The sequence below is a fragment of the Uloborus diversus genome, chromosome 1 (assembly GCF_026930045.1).
Source record: "Uloborus diversus isolate 005 chromosome 1, Udiv.v.3.1, whole genome shotgun sequence".
NCBI classification, from domain to species: Eukaryota; Metazoa; Arthropoda; class Arachnida; order Araneae; family Uloboridae; genus Uloborus; species Uloborus diversus.
Window position 1 is genome coordinate 111,499,141 of NC_072731.1, and position 13,091 is coordinate 111,512,231.

Below are 13,091 nucleotides of genomic sequence, written 5' to 3' on the forward strand. Positions count from 1 at the left end.
TCTGTTCTTGCCCTTTTCCAGCTCATCACAAATATAAATACTTATTCAAAATAGGTTACTGATTTTATTTTTACAGTGTGCGCAAAATGCATTATATATTTTATTTATTAAAACATTGAACTCTGTTACATGATTATTCCATTTCATATATACGAGAATCCCCCCCCCCCCACCATAAGAGTGATGGTGCACCCATAAAATGCTATGAAGCGCCCCCCCCCCCCCTTGAAAAAGCAACATCATATACATTATAAATCAAAGTATCATATACATTATAAATCAAAGTATCATATACATTATAAATCAAAGTATCATATAAATTATAAGTCAAATACTTTAATATGGTGTAAAAATACAAAATTATTTTATTAAGTCTTTTTTTTTTTTTTTTTTGCTTTTGGTAAAATTGAGGCTCGTAAAACGAAAAAAATGAAGACACTTTTAAATACATATATGTATCTACTTGTTAAATAAATTAATACACATTTAACTAATTCAAAGCGTTTCGCTAATGCAAATATTTAAAGAGATATCGTCATTTAGATAATACTGAAGCACTATGTTCCTAATTACAAGAGATAGTTTTTTTTTTTACTTCATACAATCTAGCTACACTGTTTACAAGAGAATGAAAACATGCAACCTTAAAGACGAACTATCAAACCTGACAATTTGCATATTATAACATTTAATTCATAATGCTTGATACATAAATGTTCAGCCAAATATTAACTGAGATTGACACATAAAAACAAAGTACACAATAACACATATTTAAATTTTTTTATAATCTTCAATTCATAAATTTTACAGAATAAAACTAGACACACTTGCACTTTAAATATGTGTTCTATGTAATGTAAAATATTTTCAAATTGCAATAGTTCACAACGAAAAAATGATACTGAAGAAAATAGTTTTTTTTTTAACGAGATTTATATGAACTAAATCTCTTTTAAGTAAGAGTTGCAAAGCGACTTACCTATTCGTCGGTGGTGGTCTTTTGCAGGCTTTGGTCACCAAAAAGGTGATTTTTATGACAGAATAAAATTCTGCCAACAAAAATTACCCATTTGGTAGAAAGAAGAAAAGTATCCAAAAAAAAAGTAAATTACCTACACAAGTTATGCGACGCAATGAATTTACATGGCGTCCTCTCAGCAGTTTTTTGGTTTTTAATTTCAGTTTGTATTCCTTCCGCGAGCATGCGTCGAGAATTTGCACTTCGTACTTAAAAATAAGTGACATAGCTTCAAATTCAATCTCATGACGATACATATGCAAGAAAATATAAGACTTTAAAATTATCTTCAGTGAATTCATGCGAGGAACAAAACTTCTACTAATCCCCTTGATGAGTGTTACTTCGCATACATGAGTCAGCACTTGTTTTCATTGCGTGCTTTCGAAAGTTTCAGTTTAGATTTGCTGCTGGACTATAAAATTGCCGTGTGAGCTGCGCATGCGTCGACTCTTACTTTCTTGCTAAACGGGAAACGTTTTTGATTATAGCAGAAAACTGCGGAGGGCGTACGAATCTGTGTATTACGGAAAACTTTTTTGTATATTCAGAGAGTTTTCCGAGATTTTTTACAGTGTAAAAAAGAAGATGACTTGCAAAAAATGTAACCTATTTTTAGTCTTCGAAGCAATCTCCAACGGCATCGGAGACCTTTTGACACCGTGTCTCGAGCTGCGCAATCCCCTTGCTGTAAAATTCGGGGGATCTTGAACCCAAAGATGTCCGTGAGTGTTTGGAGAAGATCTGCTTCATTCGTGAAGGTCTTTTCACGAAGAGGAGTGTTCACGTAGTGAAAGACGTGGTAATCTGTTGACCCAAGGTCAAGTGAATTAGGAGAATGACACAAAAAATCCCAACCAAGTCGCCAAAATGTATCGATGCCCCTTGCGGTCGGGTGTTGTCATGCAGGAAGAGCACTTCTTTGAGTTTCACTAGTGATAGCCCCTGCAGTGGTAATGCATGTTGCACACGTTCCAATTTCTGCAAAAAAAAAAAAAAAAAAAATGACGCAGTGATGGTTTGGGACACTGGAAGCAGTTCATAGGGAACCACTTGGCAACTAACCCACCAGATACAGAGCATGATCTTGCGTGTGTGCGTAGAGAGTCAGTCTTGCGGTATGATAGACAGTGGTGACACGACGACCGATCAATGTTTGGTACTCTTGAAAGTATCATACAAGACCCTCTTTTCGTCACATCAAGTGAGTATTGATGCGTAATAGTACCGAAAACGCAACGACATACCGGTTGTTACAAGTTGGTCACCTCCATTTTTCTTCCCTGTCATTCTGGTCTCGCCTGACAGGTGTTTAAAACACGTGATACACTAATTCACGTACCTAAAATTTTCTTAAACCACGTGCGATAAACTGATTGAGCAGTCACGAATTGCTTATTGTTTTCACTTGAGCATTGAATGACGTCCGTCCTTTGATTTTATTTCTCTATGCTTATAATGAAGGCGCTCGTGTGTCTCGGAATCGAACTATTTTTAAACGACCTTTTCAACTATACACTATCTGTTTTGCGCGAAAACAGTATCCAGCACTCAACATCCATGGCATAGCCTCCAGCATCCAGTCCCTGGCATTCATTTGAATTTTGATGTCCTGAATCCAAATTATGGTTGTGATAAAAGCCATTTTTAGAAATAAAAAACCAAACGAGTAGAATCCTATCGCAATGGGGTCGGTTCCAAAATTTTAAAAGTGTTTTTTCTGAAAGAGCATGCTTAAAAACATAGGATCTGACCATTTTTTAAATAATTTGTTCAAGTTTAATATTTAAAAAAAAATACTTAAATCGGTGCGCTTTCATTAATTATGCTTCTGCCGATGACATCACAAATGATGAAATACCATTCAGTGTTGCCGTTCACAGAGCAAAATATTTAATTCGCATCTTTACCCACGTGTATTGGCAACGATATGGTAGATAACAAGCGTAGAGCGCAATTTTAATTCGCTTCTTGATTATCATAACGTGGTAGAAAGATGCGCCAAAGAGCATCATTTGTGACGTCATCAAGACCACGCCTTGTTTGAACAATCGGGCATTTTAAAAAATTATTAAAAAATAACTGTTGGGGAAAATGAAAGTATTTTCTGAGTCCATGTTTGTTTTTTATTCTATCAATTTCAGTAACAAAAAGTACTACTTTTGACTGAAGGAAACCACCCCATTCGTGATTTCGAAAAACATAATTTGAATTCAGGATATCAATATTCAAGCTTTTTTTTTCCAAATTCCTATTATCACTTCTTCCAACGGCAAAGTGAAAACAGCAAGGACTTTATTGGTTACCTCATAATATGTGCTAGGAAGAGAACAAGTTTAAAAGTGAGATCAATTGATAAAGTTAGAAGAATCATTGGCGGCTCGTGATAAGAAAGAATGAAGGGACCAGAATCAATGCTGTCCCACGATACGATTAAAAAACTGTGTTAGGGTAAGGAGAAACAATAGATGTTCTAACAATAATGTGTCCAAAATAAATGTTGTAAATTTAAATTTTGTGCTTGAAATTATCTAGATTTTTACTTAGCAACTAGCAAACTAGATTCATTTCTCCCAATCAGCTTCAGTTTCCTTGTATTAACCACATATAGTGGGAAGGGGAGGCGCAATCAACTCCGCTCTGAGGCATCCTACTCCTTTGCCAACCGTTTGTTTATTGTCGGTACCTGCGATACGAATGGAATGAAGCCAATCATTTGGTTGAAAACTAACAAAGACGGTTCAGTTTCATTACATGCTGCTTTGAGGAACAGGTGGAACTGAATACTGTCTCAGGATATCGGCGGATGCTTCATTTCCATACAGAGCAACCCAGCTCCATCTCTACAGCTTGGGCTAAAGCTTCGGAACTCACTTCAGGAAGGAAAGCTACGGTGGCCTGGTCAACCTTATACCAGTTCGTTTGAAAAACACCGCACAGTTTTGTTTTTCTTAGCAAGACATGGGAAGATGTGCTATTGTATCCACTAGCTGCGTGAAACAAAAGTACGAATTTAAGAGTTATTCCATCTTTCCCCGGCTGAACAAAAAAAATTATAAAGCTGAATACAAATTAACTCAAATTTGGCACTTTTCTGGAGGGAAATATTTTGAATGTTTGAGACAAAAACAGCAAAAAAAAAAAAAAAAAAAAGCAAAAAAAAGAAAAAATAGATTCACATCCTCTTCATCATCGATCACGATGTTAAGAGGTACTTTTTTAGATGGCGGTTCTGATAATGTTTCAATCAGTTTCTTTTGTTGTTTTTATCTTCAATGCCCTCAAATCCAAACCTAGGGAGCAACTCGTCATTGAGGTGTCGTTTATTGCACGATTTGGAAAAGCGTTTCCTCAGGAGCACTCTGATATAGAGAAGTCAAATATAATCATATTGCGCTACGGCGCAGTCGTTCTGATGTATCCGAAGACAGTAAAAACGTCCCAGAGTCATTCCAGTTCTCCAGTAAAGTTTAACATGAACATAATTCATTTAACTCCCCGAAAAAGCACACAGCTGAATTATTTAATAAGTTACAACTATGGATTAGTTCTTTTAGGTTCTCCTTTCATTTCATTAGAACCAGTTCATTCATTACACAAGTATGCTCACAAACTAGGCGAAAATTTATTGATTCGCAAAACCGTGAAGTTTCTTCCAGTGTACACAAAAATCCTTCGAACTCATTTTGTTTTTCACATCTCTTGTAAATAAAGGCGAGCATTTTTTGCGTAGAAATCGAGACCTGCTAAGTTAAAAAAAGGAAGCATTTTAATTATTGTTTCTAGGTGAATACCTATTTTCCACACTTTCTGCTTGAATGGTTTTTAAATAAGTATAAAAATTCGAAGATATTGCGCCTAATGTGTGCAGGGAGTACATTTTTCATTCTAGGTTTCCCACTGAAGCTTTAAGTTTGATATGATGAACCTGGACAGTATCATTTGCTTTTGCAAAAAGAATGAATGAACTTTCATTTTCATTTATTCTTTGTTTCTCTGCTTATCCGTCTTCGGAGAATTAAATCTCATTACAAATTCGTCTGTGATACCGAAATTATTCTCTATTCAAAATAAAATTCGGTAGGTAACTTTCCAGTCCAAAAATGAAATATGGTCGAAAATTTATCAATGTTAAAAGCACAGATACGTAGGGGAAGGAATGATTGCGTTACTTGCATAGGGCTGCCAACTATTGGCCCGTTTAATTTTTTTAATTCCGCTCTGTTTTGCCAGCACGCATAATTTATAAAAGCACACATTAGAGTCTTATTATATCATTCTTTAACCCCTTTTTTAGAATAGGATCGTCCATATTGTCTTGAAAAGTGTTTTGTCTCATTTCTTCGAAAATCAAATTTTCCAATTATTTGTCTGTTTTGCGATTGTGAAAGAACTATTGAAGCTACAGACTTCGTTTTTAGCTTAAATGAAAGCCAATTAAATTTTCTGTGACACCATATCCAGTATTTGTCAATTAGAGTGAGAATTCATGTCCATATTTGACGTGGAATGTGATCGAAGCATAATTTTTTTCATTTTTCGCCAAAAATGCCCAGTTTTGAAGTATTATATCTCCTAAACTGTTGGTCGTACAGAACCTCACTTGAGCTTAAATTGTTCAAAATTTAATGTGCTTTAAAATTGGTATCACACTTAGTGTCAAAGGTTGGATAGTTTAAGAGTTATAAAGGAAAAACAAAAAAAAGTTCGAAAATTTCGCAGTTTTTTGCTTATTACGCAGCGAACACAGGTTTTTGAAAACTGCAAATTTAGATTTACACTACCCTAACTGATCCAAACAGCATATTAAAAAATCAGAACTACATCGTGTTTTGCGATTTTGGCCCTTTTTTTGGGATAATATGACTGGACTAATACAGGTAAGTTTAATTAGAAAAAAATAGTCTTTTTGCTTTAAAACTGAGAACTTTCTTGGTCAAACACCAGAAATAAGTCAAATCGTCGTTCAACCAGTAATATTGGGTAAGGTGTGTCCAATAATAACAATTACATTTTCTATTTTAGATTGCATTTGAAACATGAAATAGTAATTATTGACTTTCAAACATGATCGATATTTTATCAAAAAAAAAAAAAAGTAAATTTCTCTTATTTTTTCCAATCCAGTCTAAGTCCAACTCAAAACTAAATTGGTTTTTCTTTATCTCCCCAGCAGAAACCCCAAACCAAAACTGCCGAATGATTTTTTAAGCTGAATCAAAATTTGAATTGGAGTTTCAGTTAATTATATACGGCCATGCTAAGCACAGTAGTAAAAGTAGTCATACTTGCACTTTTGAATAAAAATGAGTTATTGTAACCAAGTTGTTCTCTTTTTCGTATTTTACTTAACAAATAAAATGTTTTATGGTCATTTTATCGGAAACTATTTTAAAAAAAATCTGAAAAAAAAAAAGAAAGTTGAAATATCTCTCAAACATATGGATGAGCCAAACTTTAAAACGCGATACAGTGAAACCTGTGTAAGTTGATCACTTGCTGTGCACTACTTTAGTGGTCAACTTAAACAAGTGGTCAACTTATAGAAGTTGAATTATATGGCATAGATCTAATTCTGTGCCCAAAAATAGTGGTCAATTCAGACAGGTAGTCAATTTACAAGAGTGCTCAACTTAACAGGTTTTACTGTATCTCAATTTGAGCTTAACAACCAGTAGATTCCACTTTAGTGCTTAGCATGACAGTCATATGTTTGATTCGCACAGTCAGCAGAAACATAGTTCCGTGATTAAAGTTAGGTTTGTTTGTTTCACGAAGAAGGAAAATAAATTCTTCACTAAAGATATTGGTTTTGCTAAAGAAGGTTTAGTTTGTGGAAGTTCTCTGTGTGGAAGTATCATTAGCAAACCAAGACCTCCATTTTTCTCAAAACTTGCAGGAAAAGCAAATTTTTTAAAGTCTTGACGGAAAATTCATTGATGGACAAAGCTTCACCAAACACACGTATTTTGGTGCTTCGAGGAACCCCTTTTTAAATGCAAGCAGATGAGACTGTTTCAATGAGCTCACATCTTTTTGCATTGAAAAAATAGGTTTATTGTGATCTCAAAACAAATGTCTGTAATATATTTCTATTATCTTCCACTTTCAATGCTGTTTTTTTTTTTTTGATTGAATAATTTTGTAGCATCAGGCGTCATTTATATTTTTTCATCTTGAATATGTTATGTAAAATTTAAAATTTAAGCAAGCAGTTATAAGTAAAGCTATTAAAATAAATTAAAAAATATAATACATCGTGATGTAAGGTTTGCGATGCATCACGATGTGGAAATTCCTACATCGCCCAGGCATGATAGATATAAGTATACTCTCACCTCTAATGGTTCCCCTAATTGATATTATTGAGATAATTTTGGGAATAAAATTTATTTTTTTGTGCAAAAATTATTAAATGTTTTTTGATCTATATGCAAATTATATTATCATACAACTTGCATTTCAAAGTTGCGCAGTATTTTAATATACAAGGCAGGAATGGCAGGAGAAGGAAATAGCATAATAATTTAAGTATGAGAAATTTCTAATTTTATCATTTTTTGCTGAAAATTTCAATTAAAACTTCCTAAAAACGGTTTTTTTCCCCGAAGTTTTCAGTTTTTTCCCCGACTGTTTTCATCTCTAGTCATAACACACATTTTTTTTTAATGTTTTTAATTTTGTTTCTTTCAAAATCTTTCTCAAATTTTCGTGCCCCACAATACCAGTTCTTATTTGAATGCAAATAATAATAATAGTAACAATATTTATTTGCAAAAAAAAAAAAAAATGATTCATCAATATTATTTAGTTTTATAGTTAAGCATTCGGAACCTCAATGATTCGAACAACAATATCATCACAAATCTTCTCTTTTCTAGATTCGCTCGCAATGTCTCTCAGCAGATCATGACAGTAGAATAAAGGCTCCTTCGAATCAAATCTCCATGCCAACGAAAACTAAAGACGGTCCCGACACAGGATGGAGTTGGGTTGTGGCGTTCGCGGCCTGCTTCAATAGTCTTATCCTCGCTGGAATTTTCAGGTAAGGACTATCCAAGGGATTTATTTTAATGCGTTTATCATTTCAGTTTGATGCATTTATTTAGTTATTTATTTAAACCCACCATTTGCCACCGTACCAACCATTGAGAAGAGATAAAATGAAGGGAGTGAAAACTTTCCTTCACGAAGAAAAGACCCCCAAGTCACCTGGTAGCTTTTAATGCGAAAAGCATTGGAAGAAATCGGGTTTCTTTCGCTAGTCTCTCTCAAAACGCGGGGATGCCCACCCAGGGGGGGGGGGGTGTCATGGCTCAGGACTGCGCCATTGACATTTTTAGGGGTGTTTTGAGAGGTATTTTTCTCATTTTGGGGGAGGCTCTTGCTTCTCGGGGGAGGTTTCGTGATATTTAGGGGGGTGCCCTTGCTGTTAGGGGTAAGCACCCCTGCAAAACGTGCCAACTTGTTGAGTCACATGACCAAGAGTCTTTGCCGCAGCTTTTGTTAAGCCAATGCTCCATCCATTTACTAATTCCTGCTCTGAAGTACCAACCCTGGTGAGGGTGTAACCAGATGTGTAGTTAAGGTGAAAACATAAAAGTTCACGAGAGATCAAGCTGTGCTGGAACAATTTTGATATATGTAGTAACACATATGAAAGCATAAAAACATTAAAATAGACAAAGTACAGTGAAAATGAAATTAAATGAGACTGCGGCGACTGGTAAATACTATATAAATGGCAATAAACTTTCCTTTAAAGTTATTATGCCGAATATTTTAAGCCTTCTGCTTGTGATATGATTAAGGACATTATTTTATTGATAATCTTGCGTGAAACTGGATGAGTTAGAATGTGTAAAATTTTTGTATAAAGAAAGGTTGAAATTGTAAGTGCAATGGACAGTTAAATACACTACTGTTTGTGAAAATTACAACACCAAGAAGGAATTAGGCAAATGACTGAAATTCACAGGAAATGTATAGCAGGATAAGATATGCAAATGATTAGAATTACAGAGACATCACGCATGCGTGGACTGAGTTATGCCCTCTGAACTACGGCGTAGACTCTGTATATAAAGAGCTGTAAAGGTTTTTTGGAATCATTGTATGATTATCTGCCGATGATAGATGCTTCTCTGGTACTCAATATGCCTCGTCCAAAACGCAGAGCGTCATAAGAACGAGTAACGGAGTTAGAATGGAACCGCATGATCTGCATGCGTGAAGGTGAACTTACGTTAGAGAAATCAGGGCCCGCACGTGGCGTAATGCCTCAACTGTAATGCGTATTTAAAAAACTTGGACAGAGGATGTTGAAATTAGCCAAAGAAATCGCACCAGTCCTCGCAGCTGAACGACGCACACTGGGCAAAATCACAGATTTAGGTGGACAAAAGTTATGTTAAAAATTAATGATACATGTTTCGAATATTATTACTGATTAGTGCTGTAAGGCAGAAATTTATATAATAAACCCCGAAAGTCATTTCTTATTGACAAATACATACTAACTAGTCAGCGAGTTTGAACAGCTGCCTTATCCTGTCCCAATAATAAAGCTTCAAAGGTCACTTCTTAGTAGTTTATGATTCGTTCTGCTGTACGATTCCCATCCCAATAATAATTCTTCAAATATAAGGTGTTTTTTTTCCATATGTTTCGTTTTGCATTACGGATGCTCGTGTTTTCTGAATCATAGATGTTTTTGAAGAAGGTAAGTGCCTAGTAAATTATTCGATAGTAAACGAAAAAAAAATTGCCACGGTCACGAGCGGTCACAACAAAACTGGTATATTTGGAAAGCTAATAATGTCTTCTTTTTAGATTCCATCCCCGTTTTTTTCGAGTTTTTTCGCTTTTCGATTAAACTTCAAAATTTCATTGCAGGAATATTTATTAAGATTCCTAGAACGCAGTTTTTTGAGAAATGGAGGGCATTAGCGAAGGAAGATCGTCACGACGGGTTGGTGAATTTTATTATTGAAAATTATGGACAAGATGGTGACGAATTAGACAAAAAATTGCTAATGCAAGCGGTAATGGAAGTGTCCAGCAATATCTGCAAAAAGTGGAAGAAGGCCCACGGAAAACTGAACGTTTTCAACAAATTATCTTGGCTAGACAAGTCGGATTTTGAACTACAAACATCTCGGATTGTAGTTGTGAAACAAATGTTTCTCATCTTCCTGGTTGACCGGAAAAAACTTTTCTGTATCGAGTGATAGGACCAAAAAAAGGAAAATCAGAGAATTATTGAAAGAAGGCATAGAACAACTGGCCCATATGCTGCACAAGTTTCCTTATACAGTTCTGGCAATCGCAAAGCATCGAGGCAAATTAAAAATGTGTCATCATCCTCAAGTAGACCTTCATCGAGTAAACCTTCAGATTGTACAAATGCTAGATCCTTAACACCCGATGAGGCATTAGCATTGTTTTTAGACTGCAAATTAACAAAGGTTTCTTACTGTTTGTCGAGAGAGCAAGCTAACCATGTTGGGCATAACTTATATCCCCCTTACTACAAAATTCAGCTGTCAAAAAGATCTTGTATCCCTGCACTGTTATAACCAGGGGTTCCAGACGAGTGAAAATATTCCCTCTAAGGTGAAAGCATAGTGCCTGAAGGAGCAATTCAGGCCCGAAAATAGAGCAGAGGAGCCAAAACAGCATGCAATCGCAGAAAGACTCATTGCGCATGCGCTTTTTGCCTTAGACATACATTCAACCACCTCAATATGGCGGACAAATAATGATTGCGTTTGTGTGTCTTTCACATTGAATGAAGTCCACAATTGGATTAAAACACAACTTTTCTAGGATTAATTATCCGAAATTACAAGTAAGTACAGCTTTTGATCACTTTGTAGCTTTTAGGGCTTTCAAACATAGTTAAATGTTTAAAAGTGCATTTATTGCTTTTCAGTAACCGTTAGTCTTCTAGTTCCCGTTTACCGTTACTATCGTAAAATTTCAATCATTCAAAACGCTACTAAAAATATATGTCATTACTTTCTTGAATACTCGATAAGCAGCTTTTATTAATCACCAAAAGAACCTTAATAAAAATGTTTCTTGTGCTTCGTAATTATAACAGAAAGCTAGCGAGAAAAAAGAATCTCTCTCAGTCTAGCTCTTTTTTTTTTTTGCTTTCTCATTCAAGTGTTAGAATCATTTCCTGTTAGCGGTTGATGCTCGATAGCGTTAGAAATTCCTTTTGGTTTTTTATTTGACTGGTTGAAAAACTTTATGTGCTTTTTATTTTGTTACTCTTGATTAGCGTTTATGAAACGATTTTGTTCTTCCGTAATTGTAATATCCCTGAATATTTTTGGCTCATCATGTAAATAATCCATAAGTACAGCTATGCTTCATTTTCGGAATACGTCATGTTTTAGTAAATGTATAATTTCTCACATGTTTTAAATAATTACTCGTTTTTAAATTATAACGTATTTGTGACAGATCTTTGATACCAAGTGGAGGGGTAGATATTTATTGTTTTATTAATTTTTAACGTTACTTTTTGTTAAAAAAAACCATCAGAACACTGAATTTTTTCACATGTTTTTTAACGGCCCCAGAGTTATTATTCATATTATTTATTTTATGAATTTTTAAGAAAACGATAAAGATTTCACCGGTCCGCAAAGTTTTTCATTTGCTTTTACCGCTCCCGTGGGTCAAAAGAGGTTGAGAAACACTGAGTTAGAGCACGATCAGATGAATTAAAGCTATGAGCACTTCTTAACTATGTTGAAAGCTCTGAAATATGATCAAATGCTGTAATTACATGTTTTAATCATTCCCAATACCGAGTTCAATGTGAAAATGTCCAAAACGTAGAATATCATAAATCAAAACAAAACTTAAAAAAAGAAAAAAAAAATACACAACTGTATTCAAAAACGCACACAATACGGGGGAGGGGGGAGGAGGATCTATAGTAAGGGTGCCATTTCTCTCTCCGAAGGTTCCTTTTTTTCACTCCGGCTGTCTAGTTTTTAAAAAGTGCCTGTTTTTCACCCTATTGGGGTTGGGAGTTGTATCGCAAAACTGAATTTTGTCCACCTAAATCGGTGATTTTGCCCACTGTGCGACGCCTCGGTATCATCGACACCTCACCCGCTTAGCTGTGACGGATCGTATAGCGTCCTAGCACAATGTTGGAGTATGGCTACAGGTGTCACATTTGCTGCGTCCACAGTACGTCGACATCTGCTGCTTCAGGTCCTGCTTGCAAGGATTCCTCCATAGAGGATTCCTTTCACCCTCAACCATTGATACTTCCGGCTTCAATGGGCCCACCAGCAAGCCCAATGGCGTGCGGACTAGCAACAGATCGTCTTCTCGGATGAGTCCGTATTTAATCTGCACTGTAACGATGGACGTGTATGCGTCAGTCCTTAAACATAAAAACGTCACCTCCCAAAGTGACGTTATACTGTCAAAACGCCAGGCGTCATGGTTTGGAGCGCTATTGAATATCGAGGGGCAGTCTCATCTACTCCGAATAACGGGTACAATATCAAGCGCTACTTCAGGGACGCTGTGACGCCAAAGTTAGTACCCTTTCTTCAGAGCATTTCTGGTGCAGTGTTTCAGCTGGAAAATGCTCGTACATATGTCGCACGTAACGTACAAATGTTCTTCGATGCACGACAGGTTACGCTACTTCCTTGGCCTTCCCGTTCTCCGGATATGACGCCCATTGAGTTTGTCTCAGATTGCGTTGATTGGAGACTCGCCCATGTGTCTGTCCGGCAGTGGGTACGGATGAACTTTGACTTCAGATTGAAACCATATGGGATACTATTCCCAATAGTGACATTAAGCACCTCTATGATTCAATGCCAAAACGTGTACAGGCTCTCAAACCAGCGCGAGGTAGCTACATTCGATATTAATTTACGTCTGTTATTTTCATTTCATTGATCTGTAATTTTGATCGTTTGTGTTTTGCACTATGAGTAATATGTGCAATAAATTTTATTCCTTTCCAATGAGTCCTTCATGTTGTTGCAATTTTCACAAACATGAGTATATGTAATGTTCAGGAGTT

The 13,091-nt window shown here is 35.7% G+C and overlaps 1 protein-coding gene across 2 annotated transcripts in view; it reads left to right on the forward strand.

The window, feature by feature from the left end:
• LOC129231392 (monocarboxylate transporter 9-like) overlaps positions 1 to 13,091 on the forward strand; it is a 55,158-nt gene that overhangs the window by 15,215 nt on the left and 26,852 nt on the right. For both annotated transcript variants that reach the window (XM_054865698.1, XM_054865706.1), the window contains exon 2: positions 7,903 to 8,066. In XM_054865698.1, coding sequence (XP_054721673.1) covers positions 7,969 to 8,066 — 98 coding nt within the window. In that variant the 5' untranslated portion in view covers positions 7,903 to 7,968. The remainder of the gene's footprint in view (positions 1 to 7,902; positions 8,067 to 13,091) is intronic.